The sequence below is a fragment of the Ptiloglossa arizonensis genome, chromosome 2 (assembly GCF_051014685.1).
Source record: "Ptiloglossa arizonensis isolate GNS036 chromosome 2, iyPtiAriz1_principal, whole genome shotgun sequence".
Lineage (NCBI taxonomy): Eukaryota > Metazoa > Arthropoda > Insecta > Hymenoptera > Colletidae > Ptiloglossa > Ptiloglossa arizonensis.
In genome coordinates this window covers 30,041,093-30,056,284 of record NC_135049.1, presented here as the reverse complement: position 1 = coordinate 30,056,284, position 15,192 = coordinate 30,041,093, and the positions used below count along the sequence as shown (strand labels likewise).

The window sequence follows — 15,192 nt, the reverse complement described above, 5'->3', positions numbered from 1 at the left end:
AATTTGTAACGCGGTAGATTCGATTGTTCGCTAAATTCGTAGACACTAAATATCAATTGTTCGCGAAAAGGTCTACGCAACGAGTGATAGCAACCGTTACGTGTAGATACGCGTAGTTTCTAGAATTTAGAACGCGGTAGATTCGATTGTTCACCGAATTCGTAGACACCGACGATGAGATATTAATTGTTGCGGGAAAAGGTGAACTGTGCGGGTACGACGAAAGTTCAACGCGATGGGATCTTATTGTCGAGAGGGGGAAATTCGTAGATAGGCGACAGAATCGGATCGTGAGGTACAACAATCGAGCAAACAAACGAGAAGCAGAGTGTGGCGCGGGTGTGGACGGGTGGAACCTGTGCTGTCAGAATCGATTCTCGCGGTACCTTGTTCGCATCAACGGATAACAAACAATACTCTCTCTCTGGCGTGCGCGCGCGCGCACGGGATGAACCCCGCAATCTTTGTTTGCTATCCGTGTATCGTGTTAAACGTCCGCGCACGAAAGCCTCCGTTCTCCCACATGTAAATCCACGTCGCGATTGTTTTGCAAATTAGTCCCCGCGCACGTCGCCGGTATATTGTTCACTTCTCGACCGATTTTATCCTTTCCTGAACGAACCACCTATAGAAGGACGGTACAAATTCGCCCTTTTTTCTATTTCCCTACGACAAAAGCATCCGTTGTCTTCGCGAAATTGCGAATTGTTTCGCGAAAAACCGTTTCGCGTTTGTGGAACAGTTTAGACACTCGAATCTATTCCTCCATTCACCAACGAGATAGACGTTTCATTGTGACGGGAGATTCTAAAGCGCGAGTATTTAAATCGATCGAGTCCGCGTTTGTAAAAAGGTTGCGTAAATAATCTCTCGGGGAGGACACGTTCGGAGGCTTGGAAATTTTCCTCCGAGGGAAAATACAATGGTTCGATGACCTAACCGGAAGTATTTCTATAGAGAACAATTTAACAACGACGAATAAAAACTTCTGGTCGCGAAATATTCTACCAACGGGATTCTAATTTTTATTCAAAGGATATTGTGCTTTCGAGCGAAAGTAAGATTCGAAAGGGCCTAAAGCGTGTAAACAAATCAATAATAATAATTTACGGTACTCTGATAACTAATCGATTTTAATAGAATTACGAACACGTTCTCTGCATCGATTTTTCGAATTTTTATCCAAGAAATATTGTATTATACTATACTTTATATTATATTATATTATACTTTTGAAAGTAAGATTCGAAAGGGCCTAAGAACGTGTAAACAAATCAATAATAATAATAATTTTTACGGTACTCTGATAACTAATCAATTTTTATAGGATTACGAACACGTTCTTCGTATCGATTTTTCGAATTTTTATCCAAGAAATATTATATTAGACTACACTTTATATTATATTATATTATACTTTCGAAAGTAAGACACGAAAAGGCTTACCAGCGCGTAATCGAAGCAATATATAATAATCGGTACGGTACTCTGATAACAAATCGATTTCGATAGGATTATTGGCACGGTCCGTGTATCGATTTTTCTAATTTTGGCGCGCAACGATTCGTTTGCCAGCACCGGTCCACCCGTATTAATATTATCGGGTTGATCGAAAGGTTCGTACTCCTCTATCGAGGCTCGGCTGCATTATTACCGGTAATACACTGCCCCGTGTATTATTATCAAAGGGTTTCTATCGGTATAATCACAATAACAACGTCATTCGCGCGGATAAACGTCCGTGCAGCCATTTGCTCGTCGACGCAATAATATCGATCCGATTAAGGGGACCCATTGTACCTGCGACGGAGCTTCAATTGGCATCTGTGTCTGGCAGACTATGCGAGCGCTTGGCCCGGACGCGATTTCATTCGAGGCTGTCGTCGCGTCGTCGACGTTCGATTAATTGCAAAAACCCTCCCGAGAACCGGATTTCGTTGCAATAACGTCAAATCGCCGCTGACATTCCCCGCTTCCCATCGTCAATGGGAAATTTAACCAACTTTCCTCGTAGAATTTTCACTCGTTTTTTTTTTCTTTTTTTTCTTTTTCTTTTGGAATCGTACGAGGTCTTCCAAGGTCACGAATCGTGGATCAGTTCGAATATGTTGCTCCAAAGATACGACAAATCGGTAAATTCGTCTCGTAGGGGTAGGTGTTTTTTCTTGGTAAAATTGTAACTCATTTTTTTTCAAATTATAAAATTCTTGGCCAGAGATTACGAATCGTAAATTGGCTCGAGAAAAATGGCAATCCGTAGATAGAATAAGAAGAAAACACCGAGGACACCGGGCTAATGGAGCTTGGGAAAGTTCGCGAGAAAATCTTTCGAAATTCAATTATGGTCTGTCGAGTCCTCGAGGTGTCTACAATTTTCTTAACAAGTTTCGAAAGGGTGTCCCTCCCCCCGTCCCCTGGAAAAAGAAATTCTACGAACTATTAAGCGACTCGCAACCGTGGCGCGCGGACTCGGATAAAAGAGGGTAAAATGTCGGAAGATTTTAAATCTTCCGGGTGTCTCGAAGTTCGAAGAGTTTGAAGATTTCAGGTGGTCGACACGGGTCGTTGAGAAACGTTGCCGAGTGTTTGGAAAAGCTGGTAGAACGTAAGGGTGTTTCGCGTGGGGGCAAAGTCACCCTCAGGGTTGACGGTAATACGTTCGTGGCGCGGGACTGACACGAGAACGATCCACGATTTCCGGTCGATCCGGCGTATCAGCGTGATCCGAATTGAAATGCAGGAAGCGAGTAAATCTAACTGGCCCGCGAGTAAATCGTGGCTCGTTAGGTCGGCCCGGGACGCGGCCCGATCGATTCCTCGAAGCGCGAAACAACGCAGTCCGGGGTGCGAGTTACCGACGAAACTTCTTCCCTCTGTTCACGTGTGCGCCCCCCTACCAACAACGAAGCTCTCTTCGGCTCTGTTTCGGGTTTAAATCGAATCACTTGGCAACTCTCTGCTCGAGAATCGTTCGCGAATCGAATCGAAGGGACCCGAAGAAAAACCGAGCACAGCTTGCTCCCGATGAGAGTCGATGAACGCTGCGCCTCCACGATAAGAGCAACCACGGCGCCTACGCGTCGTGGATAAACTTCGTAATGAATGGAGAGAACTGGTTCGTCGTGCAACAGTCTTGTCGATGCAATCGGTACACAAGAAACTTTTCTCATTAGCAATCTTATCGGCCGTATTACGATTCACCGTGTCCGCAACTTCTTGAGTGGTAATTGATATTAACGATCCGTAGTTCCCTTCACGGTACCGGCTCCTCGCTGCGACTCGTATTCTTTCGCATCCTCTCTTAGGCCTGGAACTGCGGAAGTATCGACGAACAGTTACGGAACTCGATTCGAGGCTCCGGCTCGGTTAATATCGAAACTTACTGGAAGGAAAGGGTGTCGGTTCACGGAGCCCGGATACCCGAGAAAGTCAACTTTCCATGGCGACTTCTGCGACTAAAAGCCTTCAAAAGGCTCTCCGTGGAGGGAGACAACTCATTTATGAAAGCAACTTCACCGAGTTAATAATCAATGAAGCATCCGGCGCTCTCGACGAGAACCTATGGCCCGGCACGACCTGGACCACTTGACTGTCCTTACCGTTGCTACCGGTGCGGGTAAAATGTATTGACCGCTTTCCCCCTCCACTCGTAACATCTTCTCTTTGTTCGTGTTGCGTATTGCACGGTTGCACAGCGAGTGAAGTTGCATCTTCGCGGTATAATTTCACCTTAGCGCGTGCATTACGCTCGAACTCCATCTTTGCGCGTATTCCGTGTGCTTTCCGTTAGATCCGCTTTACCCCCACTCCTTTCTTTCGCTCGTTCCAAGAGGGACTCGAGAATCTACGTTGCGTCGCGTTCTCATCACCCCCACTCTTTACTCCTGCCTTTCGCTCGCTTCGAAGCGCGACTGGCTACTTCGGGTGGTGGGGGTAGCGGTCGAGTGACCTCGAGCGGCCAATATCTTCCTCCTCTACCGTGCTCGCGCTTGGACGACACGGCTCTCCGTGGTGTCGCGTGGTAGGTCGAAACAGCGTCGTCCAGCTTCGTGAATTCCGCGCAACCTCGCTCGACACCCATCGGCCGGTCGTATCTGCATAAATTTGACTTGCTAAGCCCGAAAACCGAGACCTGCCGCCTCCTGTCGTTACGCTGGAAAGGGACTAGGTGAGCTACGAGCACTCGACGACGCCAGTAGGTCGAGTGGTTCGTCCGTGGACTTCCGTCTTCTTGGAATGCCGCGGTTCCGGTCGCCGTGGAGCCCGGTTTTTGTCGTCGCTCGTTAATCAGCTTCGACCTTCGGGGCTCCTTCGTGGCCTCCGTGTAACCGGTAGGTACGCCCTGACGCTCCGGTTCGCCTGGGAAATCGATTCGACACCGAGACAGGGTAATACGTTCAAGATGTAGAGCTGCCCGGTCGTTAGATTTAGGATGATGGGAATCTGGCGGTGACCCGGATAGGTCAGCTGTTTGCTGCGGGAGATGACAGATCTGGGCTAGACTCTTGGTGCAATAGGATTGGCGAGAGACTTCTTCGAAAACTTCTCTTGGCGCCAACGAAGACTCGGCTGCTCGTTGTTATTGATCCCCGTCGCAGCGAAGATGGACAATTTTCTCTGCGTATGAACAAATAGGTCGAGGAGGGACGGAGTTGTTCGGCGATAGACGCGACTTTGAACCTGTTCCATTATTAATACTGTCCACACTTGTAACGTCTCGTTTCGATCAACCGTACTCGATTTTCTCCTACGTGTACGTTCTCGATAAAAGATGAACCTTGTTTCGTAGAGGAATAGCGCGGAAATTGCACAAGAAACGACCAACGACGGATAAAATTGCATTTTTTTCTTTTAATCGCGATTCATCTTCGCCCACCTTGGGGCTTTCCCGATAACCAGGAACAAGGATTATCGATCTTTTCTTAATCCTCGGGAAGGACATCCTCTCGACCGGCAGTTGTTTACGCTCTCGACGACGTTGTCCATCTTCGTGGGATTAATTTCTCTTTCGTTTTATTTTTCCAATAGGTTCTCGAGCTTCGTCGATATTTTCGTTCACTGTGACCCGAAATCTTCGCGGCCGGTGTTCTTTCTTAGCCTCACGTGTCTCGGTGTATTAATCTGCATTCTGAGAACCGATCGACGTAATTTCACTCCCTCCTGGTCTCTATCATTTGTCACGAGGCCGAGTCGTACATTCCGGGGCGTTTCCAAATCCTCGATATAGGTCCGTTCATCCTTTATTCATTCGCCTCGTTTAAACAACGATCCCTCCGGTTACGCTCGAGATAGAATATATTCTGAATAATATCAATGCGTTTAATAATTCGTGTAAAATCCTAGTAATCCGTATCGATCGCGTTCTCGAGCGAAACGAGCTTCTGGAAGACACCAGCGAGTGCAAACATGATTTCTAAAAACATAGAACCTTCTCTGCTCGATTCTCGAATCTTCGTCGTTCATTGTTTACTCGTTACACTCCCTGATAGTGTCAATCTCTACTCGAGACTATTCTCGAATCGTTCTTCTCGTACTGTCTCTGGTTACGCTCTCGCGAGTCTCCGATAATTATCACCGTAGTGCTCGTTTTTCATTCACCTTCTGAATATTTCAATATTCCTCCCGTGAACAGGGATGCATAAATAACTTCCTCCGCGAACCTGAGACCCAACTTGGTCACGAAAGGTCCGATTGGGACGTCGCTCGAAAGCTTCGAAGATTTCGCAAATGAAGGAATCTCGTCTTTCCAACGACACCACCAATCTCCCGCTTCGATCCTCCTCCAGTTGGGGAGGGGTAGGGGGAGGAGGTCGACAACTTTCGAGCTTTCAGCCGGCGTGCAAAATTCAGGCGCTAACGAGGCCGAAAGACCTTCGATAATCGAGGAGTATCGGACCACCCTGGCTCTCGCTAACTACTCCGGTGCTTAAACCAGTTTAAACTTCCCCTGGACCTTTTAACGGGGTGGCGCGGCGGGGACCGAGGGGAGTTGAAACGCGAACGCTCCACCCCCTCCCCCGTCCGCGACACCCCCAGATACCCCATTCGTCGGCCCATTATCTTAACGAACGCCCTTTGTACTCTCGACGAGCATTGTGCACGCTCGTTACAAGGCTCGAAAGCTCGCAAGGCTCGCCGCTTCCCGCCGCGATATATCGTCCTGGGAGGGGGCAAGGAGACACGGGGTCCTTTTCAGGACACGTCAGCCATCGATCCCCATTTATCCACCACGAGAACGTTAAGTGTGTAATTTCTTCGACCAGATCCTCCGCGAACGGAAGACGGTGGTCTCTTTCCCTTTTTACGGGGGGGTTTCCGGGCCCCTCGAAACCTCGCGTTCGAAATTACCGCGATAATTCGAACCGTGGAGATCCGCGGTCCAGCGAATCTATCCTTCGAGACACCCGAAATGCGAAATCATTCAACGAGGGACGGTCCCGAAAATATTCGACGGAGGCTACGTTCGATGCGAAAATATTTCACGATTCGTTTTTTGGTCTCGCACGAGCTTCACGGGGAATTGGGAAGTCTACGGTCCGGTTTTTTATATCTCCGGGTGGAGAATGTTTCGTGTTTCGCTTATACGGGTGCTGAATAATTCGAATCATTTCGGAAGGAAAGTCGTTTACATCGCGAGGAAAATTTCAGGTACGAAGTTTAGCAAGTCTGATAGTTTCAGAACGGAAGTAATTTTAATTGCAGAAAGAGTGTCGTCGGATTACGTTGTTAGGTAAATGGAATTATTCTTTCGAAAATTGAGAAAATTGCTCATTTCTATCGCGAGAAGTGGAACGAAAAATTATCTACATCGCGGGAGAAAATATTCAGATACAAATTTTAGCAATTCTAATAATTACAGAAGTGAAGTAATTTTAATTCAAGAAAGAGTGTCATCGGATACACTCACGTTGTCGAAAATATGGAATTGTTCTTTCGAAAATCGATAAAATTCCGTATCGGGGGCTCGGATCGCGTAAACTTACTCGGAGGGTTTTCGATCTTTTAAACTCGGCAATCGCGTTGATTTGATCACGTTTCGCGGATTATTCCAGAATAATGCACGCGTCCCGACGAGTGTAATTACTCGAATCCTCGAGGAATCGCGGTAGGGGGCGCGTCCGATGAATTTTCGAATAATCCCGTGAAGTCGGGCGCGATTTTCCAAAGTGACGCGAGACGGCGACGGATTAAAGTCTCCGGTAGGAGGAGGAGGAGTCGGAGGTGGAGGCGGAGGCGTAGGAGGAGGAGGTGGAGGAAAAGCGCCGCCTCTAATTTGAAATCTCCCTTAATCCTTCCGGCAATTAAAAAGCTGGGCGAGCTCGCGAAAAGAGATCGTCGGTCGTTCTCTCTCCTCTTTATCGCGAGACGTCGGGACCTCGGCCCCTCGCCACCCCCTCTGCGGTCTTTAACTTCTCGTTAGGGTCGACGTCGAAAACTCGCAATCTTTTCACCAAGTTCTACGGAAACGACCACCGGAATTTCCATTCGACGAAAACGACACGAGACTCGCGATCTTGTTAATTCCTCGCTCGTTGGATGAAACGCGTCGAATGACTCGCGCGTTTTTTCTCTATCGAATAAAGAAAAAAAAAAGAAGTAAAACATACGCTCGAGCGTGTGTACGGGTTCGATTTGAAATTCACGCGAGGCGGGATCGAAAGAAGGTCGCGTTAATTCATCGCGATAAGTACTCGCTAACGAGCAACTTCCGCGGTGAGTTTTCCAACGATGTATCGCGACGGATCGTTTCGCGAGTGTTCCCGTACTTTTCGACGAGTAGATCGTACTCGAGGTTGTACAGATACGGGAAACCTATGAATTATTCAAAGTGGTCATCTTCTTGCGCGATTCTCATCGCGGATCAAATTTATCGACGTCCCAGCGAACCTAAATATTCATTTTCGAGAGTTTCTGTCCATTTCGGTGAATTTCTCGCTCGACGTATCCGATTCGGATCGTCCTTATACATTTTCATCGGACATTGATCATCCAGCGCGAACTCGTTCCAAAGATGGTTGTTCGTGTACTGCGCGGAGCTGAGAAATTTACGCGTGGAAGTAGTTGCGACCCGTGCCGGGTCAGACGTTCCGCTCGAGCTTCGAAGCTTCGCGACCAAGTAAAAATCGCTTCGTAATATCCACTTTTTCTCCTTCTTCGCGATCCAGAATTCATTTTCGCAGCTCTCAACTGTACATTTACACTCTAGAAAGCGCAAATTCGCAAAACGATCCGCGAGAATCGCTCGATTTTCGTTCTCCGCAAAATTCTTTCTTCCTTCGTTCGAATCGAGATCGTTCTTCGAACATCGGTGTAAATGTTCTCCCCTTTCTCGAGACTCCCCGTACGAACCCAGGTGGCAGAAAGATTCTCGACTCGTGATACGTCTCACTCGGTCGAATCACGTCGTTTAAAAGGGCCTCGCAATTATTTTCGCGGTTTGCGCGAGACACGATGGTAAACTTCGATTAGAAACGCGGCTGGTTACACGGTGACGGAAATACGGGCATTAAAACTCGTCGTTTTATTTCATTATATATTCCCACGGGGAATTTTCGTTCGATTATCACGAACGCGAAGAGACACATTATCGTTTCACCGTAACGATTTTTCAGCCACGATCTTTGCACCGTGCTCGTTTCGTTCTCTTGCTTATTCTTTCCACGAAAAACGATCCAAACATCGGGAATATTTTGATACGCGTGATTTTCTGCTCCACGGGCGGGAGAACAGATTTCACGAAAAGAATCCCGCGATAAGAGAAACGCACGGTTCGCGTGTCTTTTCTGTATCGAACAAAGATGGTCGAACGTAGACGCGCGACGATCGCGAGGAGCGGATCGGGAATGTTCGTCTCGGAGCGTGCGCGTGTCCGCCTCGAGCTCGTGAAAGTACTCGCGCGAGTACTCCGTCTCGCTTATCGTATCCTCGAGCTTAACGCTAGCGCGGTGATCGCGTCGCGCGATGAAACGCCAGCGAGTAAGTACCGGACTTGCGCGTAAACGCGATCCGGGCTTGATCGAAACGCGGGAAACTCGACGAGTTACGGAACGGAGCAGATGTTCCGCGTCTTTGGTAAATGTTACACGGGGTACTTTCACGCGAGCGCAGTTTCCCGGGAATTTTCACACGGAGACGTTTAGCCGTCGGGGAAACGTTCAGACGTTGCACTTGCCAGTTTCTCGCCGCTTTCTCGAAACGCGAGACACGCCTTTCAAGCGCACGGCCGCGATCTTTGCATCGTGCTCGTTTCGTTCACTTGGTTACTGTTCAGGCTCGTGGTCGATCTCGCAAAGATCGATCGAGCATTGGATATGTTTGCACGAATGATGTGCAAGAGTCTAATACCCTTCTCGAAGGGCAACCTTCCCCAATGGAAGGACAATACACAAATGGAGTTGACAGTAAAGATGTAACACGAAGGATCACTGTACGATTTGAGGAGTTCTCAATGTCAGTGAAGAACTACGAAACCTTTGATGATTTGTAGATCCAACGATCGATGTAACTCCTCGAATACACGATACACGAATGGAGTTGACAGTAAAGATGTAACTCGAAGGACCACTGTCCGATTCGAGGAGTTCTCAATGTCAGTGAAGAACTACGAAATCTTTGATGATTCGTAGATGTAACGATCGATGAAACTCCTCGAATACACGATACACGAATGGAGTTGACAGTAAAGATGTAACTCGAAGGATCACTGTCCGATTCGAGGAGTTCTCAATGTCAGTGAAGAACTACGAAACCTTTGACGATTTGTAGATCTAACGATCGAAGAAACTCCTCGAATCGTCCAGTGGTCCTTCGAGTTACATCTTCACTGTCGACTCCATTTGTGCATTGTGTCCTTCCATTGGGGAAGGTGGTCCTTCGGGTCCTTCGAGAAGGTTATTAAACGGCACATCATTCGTGCAAACACATCCAATGCTCGACAGATCTATGTGATCGTAAGTATCGACCACGAGCCTTAACATTTGGTCCTTCGAGCCGGATACTAGCAGACATTGGCCCTTCGAGGAAATTCGGCAACTGTCTTGTACATCCAGTGCGGTGTCAGTGCTCGACGACAACGCTCAACACCCCTCTGAACGTGATACCAGCAAGCGGCGGAGACCTCGAAGGCTGCATCGAGCCCTTAACAATTACTTTCTCGATGAAATACGAAAAGCATCGCGAAAATTTTCTGTTACTTCGGAGAACAGATTTCTCGAGAAGAATTCCGCGATAAGACTGTTTTCCGATCTTGGAATATTTTCGTACGGATCAAATTATTACGATGCAAAAATGGGAAAGAAGACCACGTGAGATAGTTTCTGGTATTGAAATACAACGGACGAAAGATCGAAGAAGGTGTAAAAATTTCGTACGCGCGATTCTCTACACTTGTTCGAGCCACGAATCTCTAGCACAGATTTCTCGCAACGTAACTACGCGACGTATTCAATATCTCCAAACTGCACGAGAAACAAAATCGTTACGATCGTAAACTTCGACGCGCGTAATTTTCCACAATTTCTCTCCAATTGTAAGAAAAAGATTCCCGTTGGGAAAACCCGTGCTTTTCGAGCTCGAGAACGTTTCCAGAGCGTACATCGATTGCGCGTTTCTTCGGTTTCGATCGACGGTGTAATCGCAGGGAGTGAGCGACGAAGGGAGAATTTCGTCGAGTTTCCTTCGCGCGTGTCGTCGAGTAAACGTTCTCGCGACGGTGTGTACTCGCGTAGCGAAAAACGATCGGCAAACGGGGGTAAAAGGGTTTAGAAGAAAAGCGTTCGGTGTGAAATCGGTCGTGCGATTCCCGTGTACATCGTGTGAGAGAGCGGGCAGTGCGAGGCGATACATTCTATACATTGCGTCGGTCGTCTTCAGAACGATTCCACGTGCGCGTGATATATTCCTTACCTTTTCGGACACTTCGGGGAGCGTATATTTGCGACTTGGCCTCCTCAGTGTCCCTCTCTCGCTCAGCGTATGCCCGTAAACTTTCTCAATAATCTCTTTCCCGATCATCAGACAATCCTGTCTTTACTTGCTCTCTCTATCTCTCTCTCTCTCTCGCACGCTCTCTCAAAAAATTTTCTCTCGTATATTCGTTTCAGATATATCCGATCGATCTACTCTGATTATCATTGCGACGCGCGCGTTCTCGAATCTGTCCCTCGTTCGCGGTCAGAAGAACTCTATATGGGACAACAAGAGACTCGCGTCAGACACCTGTGTTTTTATATATTATTTTTGTTTTTTTTTTTTTGTTTTTTTTTCTCTCTCACGGTAACAACGTGCGCTACGATTATTATTCTATTTAGATTGTGCCGGTTATTTCAGATCGTTTCGTGTTAATCTCGTGCCGCCAGCGCGATGATTGGTCGTGTATTCGCTGGCCGAGTTCTCACGCTCTTTCTCTTTCCACGTGCACGTGGTGTCTCGACGCGCGTTGTTCTTACTTTCTTTCTTTCTTTCTTTCGGTTTCGTTCTTTTTTTTCTCTAATTTTTTATTTTTTTTTTAATTATTTTTTTTCGTTCGTTCCGCTCGTACTTTCTCTCGCCATAAATCGTTCCCTTTTCTCGTCTCGAGCGCGTCCACCCCTTCAACTTCGTCGACATTTGCGCGGCTCGCGCCACCCACGCGGAAACCTTCGCCCCGGCGAGAGGGTATCGTTCGATTTTACGTACGTAGGTCTCTCTCGATTGATTAGCGCGCCTCCGCGTCGGTGGCGCGGCACACGCCTCGGATCTGCCTCGCGCTTATCCGGAGGCGTCGCGGCGCATGGACCGGCAATGGCGACCGGAGACGATGGTTTTGCAAAATTTACGACCACTCTCTATGAATAAATCCACGCGCGCACCACTCGCGACAATTCTCCCGCTCGACGAATTTTGCCAAACGATGGCTAACCGTTCATCGAAAACAACTATCTCTTTCCCGCGAGAGAAGCATTTTCAACGATCCAAGAACCAGTTCTTCCACGGGAAGATTTCGACTCTTTTCCAAAGAAACATAAGATATCACACCGAAAGGAACGAGTGAATATCTCAGAATTCTACAAACTTACGAACGATTTGAATCTTTCGAGATACCATCCGAGATAGAGTCTCACCGATGGTAAAAAGATCCTCAGATACGTAGCGGTATCGTTTCGTTAATTTTTCCATAAATTCGCGCGCGTAATTTTCGAACCGCCATTGCCGTGACCTGTTCCGCGATCGATCTTGGCGGTGCCGTTTGTCCTGTCGGTGTTTGGAAAATTCGCGCGGGATTGCAGAGCCGAAGATATACCCGCGAGGATTCAAAATCGAAGTCGGTGTCACGATCGAATCTCAGGATCTTTGGACGAGATCCTCTGGTCGTCATTCGGAGGGAAATTGAACCGTGCGAGTCGCTCGAGGGATCGCGGATTTAATCGAGCGGAGTTCTCCTCTAGGGCTCGCAATCGTCTCTTTTCGCTCGAACACGCACCGAAACAATGCTCGTGTACGCGGAGGAGGACCGTGGCTCCGCCAAGAATTCGAGATCTCGATATCTCGGGGCAACGAATCGCGAACAAGACGCGCGAATTCGTCCGCGAGGCTCGAGACCCGCCTCGGGCGTTCAGAACCGCTTAAAACTAACCGCGAGGCTCGCGCTCGTAAATCGTGGAAATGCGATAAAAGAAGAAAGGGGAAAAAAAAAGGGGAAAAAAATATCGGTAGAAGATCATCGAACGTTCGCGTCGATAAATGAACAAAGTAAACGCAACGTTTACGAGCGCGATCGATCGCGTCGCTTAACATCTAAGAGTTCGGTCACGGATAGGCGACCAACGCTCCGGGAAATTGTTATTGAATGAAATCTTAATGCGATATTAATGACAGATTTTTAAGTAAGCGACGAGAAGGAGTAATGGTCGCCCGTTTGACCGAGCGAGAGACGAGCGAGCGAACGAACGAACGAACGATCGTATCGCTCGTTCCCCTCCCGCGTGCCCCTGCAAAGAAGTACATCGTGTATCGATGAATTAATGGCGATGTATACATATATATATGTATGTATATATATATATAAGTATAAGAATGTTCATGCACACCTCAATCTTTCTGCCCTCAACCACGGTGCCGTGTAGCCTCTCACGTGCCCGGTCCGCGTCAGCACTATTTGCGAATGTTACAAAACCGAATCCCTGCATGCAAGGACAGACAAAACAACATGCATTAAACTCAACTTACAGACTGCCAGCGCTCGGCAAACGGCCGACCGACCGACCCGACATTTCGTGCTCGTTTTCCGCAATATTTCCGTTATTTAATCGTTCACGATGAACAAAAGACGGAGAAGAAAAAAACGGAGAAAAAAAATAAACAAACGCGCGGGAAAGAAACCGGCGGGGAAACAAGGGGCCGCGCGACTCGATTTTCGAGGTGCTCGGTTACCGCGATTATCGCGGCGATTCGCGCGGGTGCTCCGCCCGTATTTCACGCGGGAAAGCTTCCCGCGAGTCCCGCGATCGGGTTCGACCCGATACGAGCACCTTTTCATTCAAGATTCCGCGAACGAACGGTAAACCGCGCGCGACGACGACGACGACGACGAGGAGAAGGAGTCTCGCTCGAATCTCGCGTCTCTTTGTTCCTCGTTTTTAGCCCCCGCGTCCCCGACCACCCTTCATCCTGCTCCTTTCACCCTCGAATCTATTCTTCCATTTATTTCTCGGACGTACAATGGCCGTCTCCGAGAGCCAGCGCTAATTAATTCTCAAGATTCTCTCGAGACGCGACCGAGGAGGACGAAAGTCCCGCGGGATTTCCTACGGCGACGACGGCGTCGGGACGTCTATATACCGATCGCTCGAACGCTAGACAGCCTCGTGGCTAATCCTCGCGCGGATTTCCCGATGGAGGAACGGTGTCGACCGTGAAACAATAAACGCGAACGGATTCTTTGAAGACGAGGGACGATGCTCGAGCGACGGTTCGCGAAAGGAATTTTACTTTCGTGTTTACCGGAATATCTGGAGCGCGTGATTCGCGAATGTCTGCATATTTTCAACGTTTCGGCTCGTGTCCCGTTTTCAGACGAGAGTCGAGTATCCTACGGATGAGAAAATATTAAAGTGTTCGGGGACGAAGATTCAAATTTCTAACGAAGGAAGTGCAATTTTCTCAACACGTGTACTTCCTTCGTTATAATTTTCATTTTAGTCGGGAACACTGTAATGGTTTCTATCGTATACGCGCAGAGTTCTCGAACAGAAAATACGAAACGTTGAAAAGTATTCAGGAATAATCGCGCACCGGATACTCCGAGAAACACCGTGAATTTATATCGTTTGAAATTTCGACGATACTTGTTCGATTCGCGCTGCAAAATTATCGAAATGAAAGTTCTGTACGCGCGAAGACGGTCGATGCAATTACTTTCGGACGATAGAAATATACGATGCACGAGTTTCGGTAGCGAGTTTTTTATCGGGGGTGAGAAAAGTCGTCGAGGGGCGCGCCCGAGGGGTTGTAATTGATAAACGCAAAATAAAATCGCGTTGTAAAGCTCGCAATCCTTTCGCCGAAATGTCGGTTTTGCCAGTGGGTCTGCGAGCGCGTCATACTGCTTACGGAGACGCACCAAACAACGTGCAACAAATAAGTAAATATAAAATCATGGTAAGAAATCATGGTCATGGTCACATTAATCATCTCATTATCATATCATATCATATCGTGTCATGTCATCATGGTCATCGTCATATCATTAAAGACTCTTGCTTGTACCGAGAGGTGCGTGTACGAGAAAAAGAAATTAAAAAATATGAGAAAGGGGGTTAGTACAGCGGGAAACGGAGACAGGGGTGGTAGGGATAATTTAATATCGGTGCGTGTGATTCGCGCGTGTCTGTGTGCGTGTGTGATCTGTTCGATGGTGTTGATTCGCCGCGCGAGTGGTGCTCGGAGAAGTTGGGAAATCGAAGTCCGCGGACGCCGTAAAGCTTCGAAATTTCTCGACTTTGAATCTCGAGTTTCGAGGAGGGAAGAATAAATCTTCGACGAAATACTTTCGATGCACACCCACACCTTGCTCTGGAATTAAACGAACGAAAGAAACGGCGATCGCGTGACCTCCTGATTCTTCTCCGAAAGTTTCGTACTGTTCGCCAAAAGTACGAAAGACCTAATTCCCAAGTCGTAGCTAAATCGTATTTGAAACAGACCTCCGAACTT

The 15,192-nt window shown here is 47.8% G+C and overlaps 1 protein-coding gene across 1 annotated transcript in view; it reads right to left on the bottom strand.

The window, feature by feature from the left end:
- Positions 1 to 15,192, bottom strand: part of LOC143143261 (uncharacterized) — a 413,719-nt gene that overhangs the window by 63,865 nt on the left and 334,662 nt on the right. Inside the window, exon 18 of the mRNA XM_076304324.1 lies at positions 13,068 to 13,160. Coding sequence (XP_076160439.1) covers positions 13,068 to 13,160 — 93 coding nt within the window. The remainder of the gene's footprint in view (positions 1 to 13,067; positions 13,161 to 15,192) is intronic.